Source organism: Euleptes europaea, chromosome 5 (genome assembly GCF_029931775.1).
Source record: "Euleptes europaea isolate rEulEur1 chromosome 5, rEulEur1.hap1, whole genome shotgun sequence".
Lineage (NCBI taxonomy): Eukaryota > Metazoa > Chordata > Lepidosauria > Squamata > Sphaerodactylidae > Euleptes > Euleptes europaea.
The window spans coordinates 49406496-49421081 of NC_079316.1; the positions used below are offsets into that span (position 1 = coordinate 49406496).

At 42.4% G+C, this 14586-nt stretch overlaps 1 protein-coding gene across 1 annotated transcript in view; it reads left to right on the forward strand.

Annotated features, from left to right (window-relative positions):
- INPP5D (inositol polyphosphate-5-phosphatase D) overlaps positions 1 to 14586 on the forward strand; it is a 77828-nt gene that overhangs the window by 15075 nt on the left and 48167 nt on the right. The window contains 1 exon segment of the mRNA XM_056849701.1: positions 1917 to 1980. Coding sequence (XP_056705679.1) covers positions 1917 to 1980 — 64 coding nt within the window.

Below are 14586 nucleotides of genomic sequence, written 5' to 3' on the forward strand. Positions count from 1 at the left end.
ATCGTGGCTGCTTCAAAAAGGGCCTATATATTCTAAGAGAGATAGAAGAGAAGAGATAACTCTTTTCTTCCTGCTAATGCCTATGCCTAGTTTAATGGTCTTCCTGCAGCAGCTAGAATTAGCAACCTCCAGGCGGGGGCTTGAAGTTCTCCCAGAATTAAAACTGATCCCCAGACCACAGAGAACAATTAATCTGGAAGAAATAGCACCTTTGGAAGGCAGGCTGTATGGCATCACAACCCTACTGCGCTCCCTCCCCTCTTTAAAGTCTGCCCTCCTCAGGCACTGCCCCCAAATCTCCAGGAAGTTCCTGAGTCAGAGCTGGTTACCCTAGCTGTCTCGGGGGGGGGGGGGAGTAGCAAAAAAAATATACACCTCACTATGTAGATAGCACGTATCACAAAAATCACATAGCCACCATACAATGTATTACAAATAAACATATTAAACAAGAGTGCTACTAATGTGCTCCAATATTATACAATAACATCAAAAAAGCAATGTTCATACTACAATAAATATACCAAATGCAATATTGTACAGTCCCTTTTTTCAAAGACTCCTGAGTATCTCAAATCCTGGTGCGCAGCCTCAAGGAAATGCATGAAGGTTCCAGTAAGTACAATTGCATGCAGAACAGTTCTTAAAGGTGAATAGACCAGTTCTCACAAGCAAAAAATGGTATTCCGGTAATCCTCCAGAGGCAGTCTACCTGTTTCGTACAAGGTACTTCATCAGTTTCCTTTTATTCCTTAGCCTTTTTTTTGCCTCACATTGCATTCATGTCTGTTACACATAATAGATACAATGTAGCACTCTGCTTACATAGATACAGTAGTGTCACTGTTCCTGTGGGGGGGGGCAGCATGCCAGCCTCAAGCTGCTTGGAAGGCCGTTGGAGGGGGAAAAATAGGACGGTCTCCTTGGCATCATACCACTGCACAACATCACTTCCACCACAAAACCAGAAGGAATGCCATCATGCTGGGGTGGTGCTCTAGTTTGCCTACAGCTGGCAACCCTATTGCTGACTGTTAGGTGCAGGGGCAGGAAATAATGAAGCAAAATAACATGGGCCCCACACTGTGTAAAATGGGGGTTTCCAGCAGGTAGCTTCTAAGCTGCCAGTAGCTCATTGGCTGCTGCACAGTAGATCTTGCATCTAGAAGACCCAAGAAAAGATCTGCTCTAGGCTTTTTAAAAAGCTTTAATTTCATAAGATTTTTTTTCTTTGTGCTGCTCATCTTATAATTTTGTTTCTGGTGCTCTTTCTAGTCCATATTTTATTTCTAAGACAGACCCAAAAAGTGATAACTTCCTGGGGGGGGGGGAGTACCTTGGGATAGTTTTCATTACTCAGGAATAGCTCTCATTAAAGAAAAGGTTGGCAATACCTGGTGTAAAACTAGATGTTACCAGGATGAGAGGTGGAAAAAACAGTGGTGGGTTCATATCTCTTGTAAGCACACAGTTCTTAGAATCAATATAAATTATTTTGAAATACAGTTTCTGGTATAATTACATTTTTCCTTGCACTGGTTCTTCCCAAAGGATCAAAGTCAAGAAGCAGTCCTTTGTCAGTTGTTTGATTGACTGAATAATTAGATTTGAAAATACAATAAAATGGGGGTCTTTTCATCATGCTGATGATAACACGTTGACATTAAATTCATTAATTTATCTCTGCCACCAGATGGGCCAGAAATGCAATTTTTAAAAATCAAGGCTCAGATGTCCTAGGAATATAAACAAGAGTTCTTTGGTGTGCATAAAATGCTTTAGTTGAACACATCCCAAAGATTGTCAACGCCGGAGTAAAGATAACTGTCAACAGCAGTTTCCCCAGATTTAGCAAATCTTCTTGTAGAGTGGAAATTTCTAGCCATCCTAACACCCTCTCTTTCAATCTATTCCAGGCATCGGAACTGTGTGTATACCTACAGGATTCTACCCAGTAAAGAAAATAAGCTGGTTATCCAGGTAAGCCCCAGCTGAATATGAAACCATAGCTTTAAATTATATAAGTATTATACAACGAGGGTATTTGAAAAACAGAGCTCCAGATTCCAGCAGGATTCCTAGCAACACTATCACAAGCCGTCACACTGAAGACCTATTTAGAGCTGCACTTGCCAGGGCCATAGACATCTGTTTCCTTTGCCTACTTGCAGCCTAGCCCACCCCTGCTCCTTCTTTGTTTACCCTTGTTTGGTTGGTTGGTGGTATCTTTAGACCTTTATTAAAATACCACAGGCATATAAAGGTGCTGTTCCAGCTATCCCCTGAAGCGTTCTTTTCTGGGAGATCACAGCCTGTGGTAAAGCAAAGCAACCGTTCAGCTCCCTAAGGAACCCAGCCAAGTCTGAAGGCTGTATGTTAATCAAGTTTGGGCAATGTGAAATGTGGCCAATTGGTTTTAAATTTGCTTTTTAAAATTATTGAGTTTATGGTTATGATTAGTTCTTAATTTATATGATAGTCGACTGTCTTCTGAATTACAATACCATGTACAAGTGGGGTTGCCAGCCTCCAGGTGGTAGCTGGAGATCTCCTGGGATTACAACTGATCTCCAGCCTCTCGGATGAGCAGAAGCCCCTTAGGGATGTAAAAAAGTTGTCTGGTACCACATTTGCTTAGCAATGTTATGAATTCATATAAAAGCTCATCCCTGCCCCCACCTCAAACTAGCCGAAAGGGTTGGGTAGGCTCCAGAAACATTAACAGGGGTTGACTGATTAATGACAGTTTGGAGTAACGCGGGATGGTAAAGAAAGTGTTGAGGATTTCCATGGCAGCACACACTGATGTGGACAGTCTTGCTCAGATGTGACATTTTTGGTGCTCCTACCTTGCATAATGGGAGAATGTGCTACATGCAGTCCTCTAGATATGTTCGGTCACCATTTTGTGTGAATAGGGCAAGGTGCATATTTCCCAGCTTTGGTGCATGCAGTCAGAAACCTATGTTTATTGCAAGCTTGTGCATAGCATAGCTTAAAAGGCAAGTGGTTTCCCTGTTCACACAAAATGGCAACCATACATAACAAGAAGATTCCATGAAGCACGCTGTCCTGATACAAAAGGTAGGAGTGCCACAAATGTATTGCTAGAACAAGGGGCTACGGTCTTATTGTCAGCAGCTCCAACTGTCATTTGTTGGCAGTGGATTCCCTGGGTAGGATCCAGCCAGCTTTTTCCGCCCAATTCCCCTCCTTGCTAAAGCCCCTACGTGGTTTTTGTACATGCAGCTCCCATGATCCCCAGCATATACTTGTTTGGTGTTCAAAGGGAACCTCTCCTTTTTTCACCAGCAGAAAAGCAGGTTGGATCCAATTCTGTAACTGGGAGTTGAGTAGTGATTATCATGGCAATGTTTCCTGGCTTGTCCGCTTTATTAATCTACTTTAGAAAAGTAATTTGCAGCTTGATCCTGTGCTCCACTGCACCACATCATGTTCAGATGCTGTATTTCCAAATACCTCACCACTTGCTCTGATTCTCGCTGCATCCTCACATTTTTGGATATTGTGCTATCATTGCACAGTAGCAAATATTCTCCTCCTTATAGGATATATTATCTTATCCATATAGGAAAATGGAGTTGCAAATGGTAACTATAGTACATGACAGCACAATATCCTATGATACATGGATGCAGCCTGTGTGAGCAAGCCCTGCTCTCTCCAGTATGCCAACAGGAGCTGCTGGTTTACTTTTGGGTTCTGATTTCCAGATGGATTGCTACTTCTAACTTCTAATTAGAAGTTTCTGATTTCCAGATGGACTGCTACTTCTAACTTCTAAGTAATCCATCTTTGATGCTCTGCACTTCATCAGTGAATAGAGGAATCAAGTGCATCATCTGAAGGACCATAAGAACAGTTGTATCCCACTAGTGCCATACTGTGGTGGAAGATAAAGGTTTTTAAATTGCAAGCAGGACAAAGTGGCAGGGCCAGCTGCCTGAGTCTGGAGGTTTCTTTAGCTATTTTTGTGGATCCTTCTGCTTGGAGCACAAGGTCTAAAGCAGGGATACGTAGGCCATTCATATACTTGAAGAAGCTGCTTTTTATGCATAGCATTATTCACAAGCACTTCATTCATCCAGTCTTCTTTCTACATCCTCTGAATTCTTGCCAAGGAGAGGGTGTGATTTTGCTCTCCTTCAGCACCTATGGACCACAGTGAATGTCAGGATTTCTGGGTTTAAACAAACTGGCGTTAATTTGATCATCTGGTCACTTTTTTCCTGCTCCAACTCTGAGGTCAGGAGGACTCTGTGTAACAGGAAATCGATGTGCGTAATTCGAAAGCAGGCCAGCAACTCTGACTCACTGCTCAGCAGATGAAGCTCAAACTGTAGAGTACTTGTGTATTCTTATCATGCTGGAAGCTATCAGCCTGCTGAGGAACAGATGAGAGTTGATAAGTAGGAAGGTGGTTTTCCTGCTGGATCCCCCACTAAAGCCAGAAGGAGAGCTGTGCTGCATGTTAACAGGGTTACACCACAAGCATCTGGTAATCTGAATCATTGCAATAAGAACAGCCATAGTGTGATGGGTCATAAAGGACTGCTGCGGGGAGAAGGGTGCAGGTGAAATCCAATCCATGATCATTACAGCCACAGATTATGGGATCCAACACAGTACGTACAACAATAGCATTGTACAGTCCCTGTCAAATTGCTAAAACATATTTTGTTGTTTACCCCTTAACAGTAGACTAGTTGGGGTGTGCTGGCAGAAAATACCATACAGAGACAGGCTCAGTTTCATCTCCACAATACAACCGCTATGTCCCCATTGCCAAGGAGAACTCACAGGAAATCTGACACGGTGCAACTTTTGCATCTGACGTCAGTGACAAGGCCTGTTGCAGGAAATACCGGATACAGTCGAAGCTGCCATTCTAGGCAGCGTATACAGGCCAGAAAAGGAGCTGGCATGGTTGCTGCTCAACCTGTTTTTACTTGGGATGGCTTTAAGTTTTATATGGATTTTGTGAATTATTTTAATTTAGGGTGTCCTTTATTTTAATATATTGTGGGATTTGCATCGGTGTAATGCCCTGGATAGAAAGAAGGGAAAATTCATGCTTGGGAGAGCACAGCGTGCACTGATGGCCTGACTGCTTTCCCCTGTTCTTTTAAATATCTCTTAGGTACTACTTGGCTCTCAGTCCTGCCTTCTAATTGGCAGGAAAACTATAAAAATATCCTGCATAACATTAACTTTAAATATCCTGCTTGTGGTATGCTAGCATCCGAATTGCAGTGTTCTTTTCTGTTCTGGTTCACACAGTCCTGTTTTTTCTGCTTTTGGTTTCCATTATAATTATACTTAGCAATTATTTAGCTCTTCCACTGTTCAAAGAACTTCCCATACATTTTCTTGTTGTAATCCTTACAACCTCCCTGTAAGGTAGGGCGTATTATTATCTTGTAGTGTATATTCGAGGGGGGTTAACTGCAGCTGACAGAGTGGGGCTACAATCCTAAAGGCAATTTCCTGGTAGTAAGGCCCACTGAATAACATAAACTTGTAGTGTAGAATATATGTTGATTACTTTGTTAACTTACGCACCGATTCCTCTGTTATCTACCATTTCAGAAAGCACATTGGATTAGGGTTCAGAACAGTGTATCACATTTTATGTGCCTAGTACAGACATGTAATCACCCATTTTCCTAGTGACCTAGAGCAACTACAAGTTTTCTGTAGGTAACCAAATGACTGGTATTTTGGTTGTAGCAGAATAACATGGCTATCTCTTCAGAGTCACTTGTTGTTATTTAGAAACCTAGCACACAAAGTTTTAATTTAAAACAAATTCCCAGGCTTTGTGGTTCCTGAAAGTAATAATGAAAATGTACAACTGTAGCCCCAAAGCCTTCTGGTTCTAAGCACAGTGGGCATCAGATGCAGACGATGGGGCTGCTGTAGCCATGGGCAATAGTGACCTAAGCCAGCAGCAGCTAACAATGGCCTTGTGGGGGCATGCATGAACGAGAAAATGTGGGTATGAATGAGAGTTTTGCATGGATATTGAGAAATAAACTGCTTTGTTCTCTTATTGTCCATTGGACTAGAAACTTTCAGCCCCAGTGTTTCCTATCTGTAAATGAGTTGTTTTCTAGCATGTCTTATAAGTGATTATAAACTGTGACTGTGCTCACTTACTTTTAGTTCTTGCTTTGTGCAAAATAATCTAGATTATCAGTTAAGCAAATGGTAGATGTGCATAGCGGTGCTAACCTTTGGGTGGGGCCAGGAATCTCCCAGAATTACAACTGATCTCCAGACTGCAGAGATCAGCTCTCCTAGAGAAAATGGCAGCTTCAGAGGGCAAACACTATGGTATATCATAGATTCTAGATGAAAATTTCCCCCAAATTCTCTCTTCCACAGGCACTGTCCCAAAATCTCCAGGAATTTCCCAGGCTGGAGTTGGCCACCCTAGACTTACACCAAAACGAACATAGCATTTTGTGTGGATTTCGAAGGATTGGTTCCAGACTCATGGGTAGGTTTGCCAGGTGCCCGCTAGTGTTGGGCAAACCCCCGGCAATTGACCCCTCTGCCCGCCGCCCACATGAGGGTCGGCGGGCAAACGTGCACGCGTGCATACCGTGTGTATCACTTCCAGTTTAGAACCGGAAGTTCCGCCTCCCGAGGGGCCTTATACCTCTCAGTTTGAATGGTAAAAGGCCGCTTTACCACTCAAACTAAGAGGTATAAGGCCCCTTGCAATGCGGCCCTTCCGGTTAAATGCAAAAGCCTCCCGCCGGAGGAGAAGAGGGACCTGGCAATGCTACTCATGGGCTCTGTCCGGTTACTGCTGGGCTCCATTCCAGCACACACTGGCTCTGGACCCATTTCACTGTGGACTGTGTGTGGCTGCATCCACATGGGGATTTTTTACCCAGGTGGACCACAGCATACTCCTGCTTTATTGAGGAGCTTATATGTGATTTTGTGCTCTTTCCCATCATGACTCTTGGGGCTCACGGAACTTACCCTTTTAAGCTGGGGCAAAGAAGAAACTCCTTTGCTCCAACTTTAAAAGGAAGTACTGTACCTGCTGCAGGCAGAACCTCCTTGTGAGAGCTCTGCCTGCAGCCAATCTATGGAGGGAATGGAGCTCAGCACCTCCTTCAAAATGGCAGCACTAATTAAGAACTGAGGTGCTGCTCAGCTGTTGGCAGCGGGGAGGGGTTTGCTGGGCTGCAGGAGGGCCCAGCAAGATCCTCATCAAGTCAGCATTTTTGCACCAATGTGACAAGGAAAAAAGAGGGTAGAGAGGGACAGTGCCAACAGCAAGCAGTTCAGGGATGGACGCTGTCCTCACATGTCTCCATCCTGCTGATTTTTGCTTGAGCAGCGGAGGAGAGGGGGAGGGGGTCCCGTCCCTGCTTGGAACCAGCCTATAAATTTACCTGCCCAAGATTTTAATTTTAAAATACCTTGTTTTATTTTGCATAAGAGATCAAGTCATATCACTTTTATTGGGTTTAGCCAAGATTGACAAATACATTTCGCAGTACATTATCAGGAGAATCACCTATAGAAGTAAAAACTTGGAGGGGGGGCATGTTTAAGATGCATCCAGCTCATTCCAATGGCTTTATGTGGTTGCCAAGGAGAGATCCCTAGGGCAGCCCCCTACGACCAAACAAATAATCTCAGGGAAGGAAAAACTTGGAGTCATGGGCTAATAATAGAAAATTCTGAAGGGAGAGACTAATTAACACCCAAGTTTGCACTAGATAAAATATGTTATATGCTCCTGTAACTGTGTTATCACCAGATTTTAAAAACGACATGAGAAAATTGTAATATGAATGAAAATTAAAAATGGTCACTGTGAATAAATGAAGATCAAGCTGGTTCCAGCACTGACTGAGCGGCAGTGTGGAATATTGGCTATTGCAGTCATGGTTGACACATTGACACATTTCCTCTGAGTGAAAAAGACAAGCATCAAATACGCTTGTGGAAAGCTGTCCTGTATTAATTTTCAGAGCAGTATCTGTTCAGAGCCTTGAACTGAAGATGCTCAGAACTGAACTTAGAACCTTCCGCATGCAAACCATGGGGAGGGGCCGTGGCTCAGTTTGTAGAGCATCTGCTTGGCATGCAGAAGGTCCTAGGTTTAATCCCCAACATCTCCAGTTAAAGGGACTAGGCAGGTAGGTGATGTTAAAGACCCCTGCTTGAGACCCTGGAGAGCAGCTGCCAGTCTGAGTAGACAATACTGACCTTGATGGATGTTGGAAGAATTTTCCTTTTGCCCTCTCCCTCGGTCCTTGATGTAAATGGAAAATCTCTGCTAGCCTACTCACCAAAGCTTAGCAAAAACCTTAGTTCGTTGTGCATGGTTCTCTGCCTGCTTCACTTACCAAAAAGCAACCCAGAGAGATCTGGAGAAACACTCTTACACAGCACACAGAACAGATACAGTAAATCATGCAGCTTTATTATACTTACAAGGAAATATAAAGCAAAGAGAAAAAGCAATACTTAACTAAATATATATATATATATATATATGACAGAATATAACAAAACTTACACACATGCAAGACAAACAATTACAGACAAACAATTACAGAGGCCTCTGGGTCAATTCCAGAGAGAGAGATGGCAACAACTGGGAAGCCTGATCTCTTTCCCTAGAATGACAAAATACCAGGATTTTGGGAGGCTCTTTTATAGGTAAAACTGTGGGAGAAAGATTTTTACAACAGCCCTCCTTTCATGTTTTCCCGGAGATAGGCTTGCCATGTTTTTGCTTTGAAGCTTTCTGTTCCCAGAATGTTATTTTCAACAGGGTCTCTGACAATTTGTTTGTTTGTGACAAGTTCCCCCAATTTAGCAGATAGATTGCTGCCGGACCAAATGTTCGTTCTCTCCTTAAACAATTACAAGCATCCTGGTGTGTTTTCTTTTGGGTAACTAGCCTCTAGCCTGCAATTTGCTTTAAGATCAGAGGCCCTAATTGAAAACTGGGGTCAGCTAAAAAGTCAGGTCTTTGTATGGCTATAGGTTATAATATTAAGATATAAGTGTGGTTATTTTTAACCCAAACTCATTTAATATAACCTAATATATTTAATATGAACTAATGTTCAATACAAAAAATTCTCGCGACAATGGACTAAGGGTCTGATTCAGTATAAGGCAGCTTCATGTGTGTTTCTACTGAACCCCTTTTTGCTGAAACTGCTGCCAGCTGCACCCCAGCTTCCATCTCAAAACCCAGACATAAGAGCTGGCACCATCCCTCAGTGTGCCGATGGATATTGATTGATTCTCCTGATGCCTTTAAAAGCAGGCACAGGAGGATACAAGTACCTCTTTTTTCATTTTCTGTCACAAGGTTTATAACAGCTTTGGAGAAGGGATATATATTGAGGTTATTGAGTGAGAGGTTTGCACAGTGCTGCTTCCCCAATCACATTTGCAGTTCTCCCTAGTTATTTTGAAATAAAATCACAGGCATTAGGAGGTGGGGCCACAGAATGCTGGCATTTACGATTGCTGTTTGCTCCTGATTGCAAGGACCCAGGTTGGATAACTTGCACTTAAGGTTCCAGGAATATCAGCCATGGCCACCAGACCTGATATTCACATCAAGTGGAAGCATGTGTAGTTCCTTAAGTAAGTAAGTAAAGGTCCCCTGTGCAAGCACCGGGTCATTCCTGACCCATGGGGTGATGTCACATCCCGACGTTTACTAGGCAGACTTTGTTCACGGGGTGGTTTGCCAGGACCTTCCCCAGTCGTCTTCCCTTTACCCCCAGCAAGCTGGGTACTCATTTTACTGACCTCGGAAGGATGGAAGGCTGAGTCAACCTTGAGCCGGCTACCTGAAACCAAATTCCGTCGAGATTGAACTCAGAGCTTTGGACTGCAATACTGCAGCTTACCACTCGGCGCCAAGGTTCCTTACTTTGGCAAAAAAGGAAAATCATAGTGCAGCCCTAAGCAGAGTCTGACCATTCTAAGCCCATTCACTTCAGTGAACTTTGAGGGGTGCAACTTTGCTTAGGATTGATCTGAATGTATCTTATTTATCTGTTTGTTTATAATTGCAACTAGAGAATTTTTAATTTTATTTATTTCTCCCCACTGAGGTCTCAAAGTGGCAAACATCATTTGCCTCTCCTCCATTTTATCCTCACAACAACCACGTGAGGGTGCTTCTGTGGCAGAGTAGGGATTTGAACTTGGATCCTAATCTGACAAACCACACCTGGCCTCACTTGAAGGCTTGTGGGGCACAGGGTCTAATCCTGTGTCATTGTATTTATATACTTATAAATAACAGATTTTTAAAATTCCTCATGAGTCACCTTGAGCTTATATTTTCAGGGGAAAAGGGGTATCAAAATGATCTCTTACTGGAGGGTTGCTGCGAGGTAGAGTTGGGTGAACCACTCAGGGGGCAGGATGACAAGGAGGATGGTGTTTCTGTACCTTAACAACTGTGAAAATATATTGTTTGGTTTCATTCTTTTTCTGATTCTGGTAGCAGAGGGGGAGAAAATGCCAGTACCTAATTATGACTGGGGAGGTACAACTTATTTTGGTGACTTACCATTAGGATTCCTTTCTTCTGCTTTCCATTCATTCACATGGTGGATCTGTATGGAGGTACAGCTACTCTTCTTATGACATATACTGGAGTATATTTTCTCCTGAAAATTTTGTTATATATCTAAAGAAGACACAAAACAAGAATTTATCTGTAGACTTATTATTTGTTAGTAACTGCAATTTCCCATGCATGTTGTTTTTACATTGGCAATATGTTTTAGTATTTCTTATGGTCCTCTGTTTTGTTTTGTCTGCTTGCATTGAGGAACTGATCTTTTTTTCCCCCTTACCTTATCAAACAACAGGTTCACTAAACCTATTTTTGGGCTGTACCACTTCAAGTATGTGAGACAAAGATTCAGATAATGGCATGCTCCTGGCTACAAAAAGTTCTCTGCACACAGAAAACTAGAGTCCAGAGTGAAGATCTTTCAATCTTTAACTTTTGTCTAGCATACTAGTTTTCTAAAAGCAGGGGATTTGGGGGGGTGTTATGGGAAAATATTCACATGTGATTCATTGCAGCCTACAATGGTTCTGCCCAGAAGCAGGTTTACATTCTTATCTGTCATTTGTGAGATCAGAGTTGGCTTACTTTGGATTATATGAGTGTCATATTTCCATATGCTTAACTTTTGGGAACAGTTAAACCTAAATACAAGTAATGAACACTGTTTTCCCTCAGCCCCTTTAAAATGCCTTCTATTCCTTCTGTCTTGCTCATTCAGTTTACTGTCCTTTCCACCTGCAAAGTTGTATTAAAAATAGTCTGAACTTACAGTTGGCTTGTATTTTGGGAATCAGCTCTTTCTTTCAGCTGTGAATCCCATCTAAGGTCACATTGACAGGATATGCTCCTAGAATTGCTTAGCCTAACGTTATGTAAGGTTTCAAACATTTTCAAGTGCTTTGGAAAAGGAGCGCTTCATTTCTTAGACATTAGTTCTTAAATGCTTGAACATAATGAAAGTGGCGATAGTTATATTTATTTAAGTAAGCATATCTAGGATGTTGGTGTTACAAAGATCTTTAGGGCATTTCAGGTCAGGTTTTTTAAATAGCTGAGTTTTCATCCTATCATTGAATTGGATTAGCCTCTGATCATTTGAAGATTGGCTTAGACTAGTTCTTGTCAACAGTAAGAGAGATGACATATCTATGTTTAGACCAGGGGTGTCAAACATAAGGCCTGGGGGCTGAATCTGGCCCCTAGAGAACTCTTATCCGGCCCACGAGCCAGCCTAGGCAGCCACCCCACCCCCACCCTCGATCTGGGATGTCGAGGCATGGCCCGGCCCAACCAAGTGACATTTGTGTCTTATCCGGCCCTCGTAACAATTGAGTTCGACACCCCTGGTCTAGACGGTACCACTTGAGACTCTGGGTGCAGGGACTTTTATGCATGGCAGAACAATGTCATATAGCTACCATCTACAATCTGAAATGATACCATCCAGGCACAAGTTTAACACTTCATCTGCTGCTTCTCAGAACTTGGCCATGGAGTTTGAGGACAATTAGGAGTTTTTCTAGAATGTTTCTTCAATAACCTACTGTTTATTTATATTAAAGCCTATATGGATATATTAATGTGAATACTGCTCTCAGTTTTTAAGGTGAGAGGTTAATTTCAGGGTAGCATTTCTGTTGTTAGTCTCATCTTTTGGATGTTTTTGCCAACTCTCTCTCTCTCCTACTGTTTGCACAGAAGATGGTGCAAAGGCCAGACTTGGCCACCACATTGATGAAACTGATCCATTCTTTATATTCTTCTGTCTTGATTATCACCTTTAATTTTCCCATATGTTTCCGATCCTTTATTAACCTTATTCCTTAGTGCCACTAGAACGCTTCAAGATGCATTAATCACAAGTACCAAGATGGTACTTGTGTGGATTTATTCTCTACAGAGCATTGCAATTCAGGCACTGGAACACATCTGCTGCTGCTCCTTGCCAGTTTCCTGAAAGTTCAGAGGTCCTATTGGGCATGTGTGGCTTGCCAATCCTACTGAGCGCACATGGCTTGCAACATTGTCTTTAAAGATGCCTGTTGAATGAGCAGAGTAGGATGATTAGCTGCCCTCAAATCTGTCTAAATCCATTTATTTCAACAGGCTTCTGCAGTAGGAAACCTGTGTGCCTTTTACTTCTCTTGCTGTCACCTTGAGCTCTCCCTAGGGTTGCCAATCTCCAGGTGGTGGCAGGAGATCTTCTGCTATTACAACTGATCTCCAGCCGATAGAGATCAGTTCACCTGGAGAAAATGGCCACTTTGGCAATTGCACTCTATGGCAATGAAGTCCCTCCCCTCCCCAAACCCCTCCTTCCTCAGACTCCTCCCCAAAAACCTCCCACCGGTGGCGAAGAGTGACCTGGCATCCCTAGCTCTCCTTAGCATGAGGCCTATAGCTCAAGTGAGAATGAATGGCCAAGGCTACTCTGCCTCATGCCAGGAAGAGAGTGAGAAGCAGGGTTGAGACATTCCTGGAAATTTAGGGGTGCAACCTTGAGAGGGCAAGGTTTGGGCAGGGACCTAAGCAGGGTATAATGCCACACAGTCCACTCTCTAAAGCTGCCTTTTTCTCTATGGGAACTATCTCTGTAGTTTGGAGATCAGTTATAATCTCCAGGCCCCACCTGGAGGTTGGCAACCCTAGAAGGCAACAAGGGACGTAAAGGGTGCTCAGGCTTCCCAGTGTACAAGCCTGTTCCGAGCTAACCAGCATCACTGTGAAATTGTTCTTCACAAGTATCTTAGGATCAGTTAGGATCAGTTAGGTGAGACCCGGGAAAGCCAATGCCAGACAAAGTAGACAGTACAGACCTTGATAGACAAATGGTCTGACTTAATATAGGGCAGCTCATGTGTTCAGATATGTGGTTTTCTACCTCTTGCAGACCAGGATTATACACTGGGAATAAAACAGAGGTGAAATATTGGTCGGGAAGGCCAGTGAATATAACAGCAAAAGGTGGTTTGCACCAAACCAGAAAATAACAGAAGAGTTGCTGCATTTGAGAGAAGGAAGAATTGTGCCAGGGAGTCCAAGGTTCCCATGTTCTTAAAGCACTAAACCTTTGTTTGACATCACAGCCAAAGCAGAAGTTTTGTGATAATGTGACAAATGTTAATTGTTTGTCTGCAGTTGTTTCAATAGAAATGTTGGTTAATGATTATGAACTGGTACTTTCAGAAGAAATGTGGTGCATGACTTCCACACTTGAAAGTAGCTATTGAACATCTCCAAGGCCGAGAAATAATAATTCAGATGGTACCTTATGACTGCAAAATTAAACAAGTTTAGTAGAATGTATGGAAATGTATGCTGGACACATGCACATATGTGAGGATCCATTACTATTTAATTAATTAATTAATTAATTAGAGAAAATATATAACCCTCCTTTCTGTTATTAAAATAACACTCAAAGTTGCTTAGAACAGTAAGAATAAATAAAAAGTAAAAACAAGACAAGCAATGAAAACATGTCAGCTGAAGCTGTACTAAGTAGCTGAAATTAGGAATATATTTGGTATATACCAAATTATCACTATTAATTTATCTAAAAGATATTGAAAAGATGAAGAAGTTGTTGCTAATTTAACTGCAGGAATCTGATTAGGGGATGGGAGGAAGAATGGGCTGAAGGATCTTGCACAGAAAGAAAGATTATTGCACAATAGTCATGTTCTACTACTTATGTTCTGATTGCCTAGTAGACATGATGTCTAAAAGGAATTTCCATTTTCCGAGGCAACTGAATATGTAGTTGCTGTGTGATAACTAAAGGGCATCCATGTCCTGCTTCTGGGAAAGGGCATCTGGCTAGGCACTGTGTGAAACAGGATGCTGGATTAGAGGGATCTTTGGTGTGATCCAACAGAGCTGAATCCCAGCAACCTTTCTCGTCCTTTTACATTTGAAAGAGTAGCTGAAACTGTGCAAGGTAAGGGTAAAATAGCAGCGTGCTGTTCTCTGGGGTG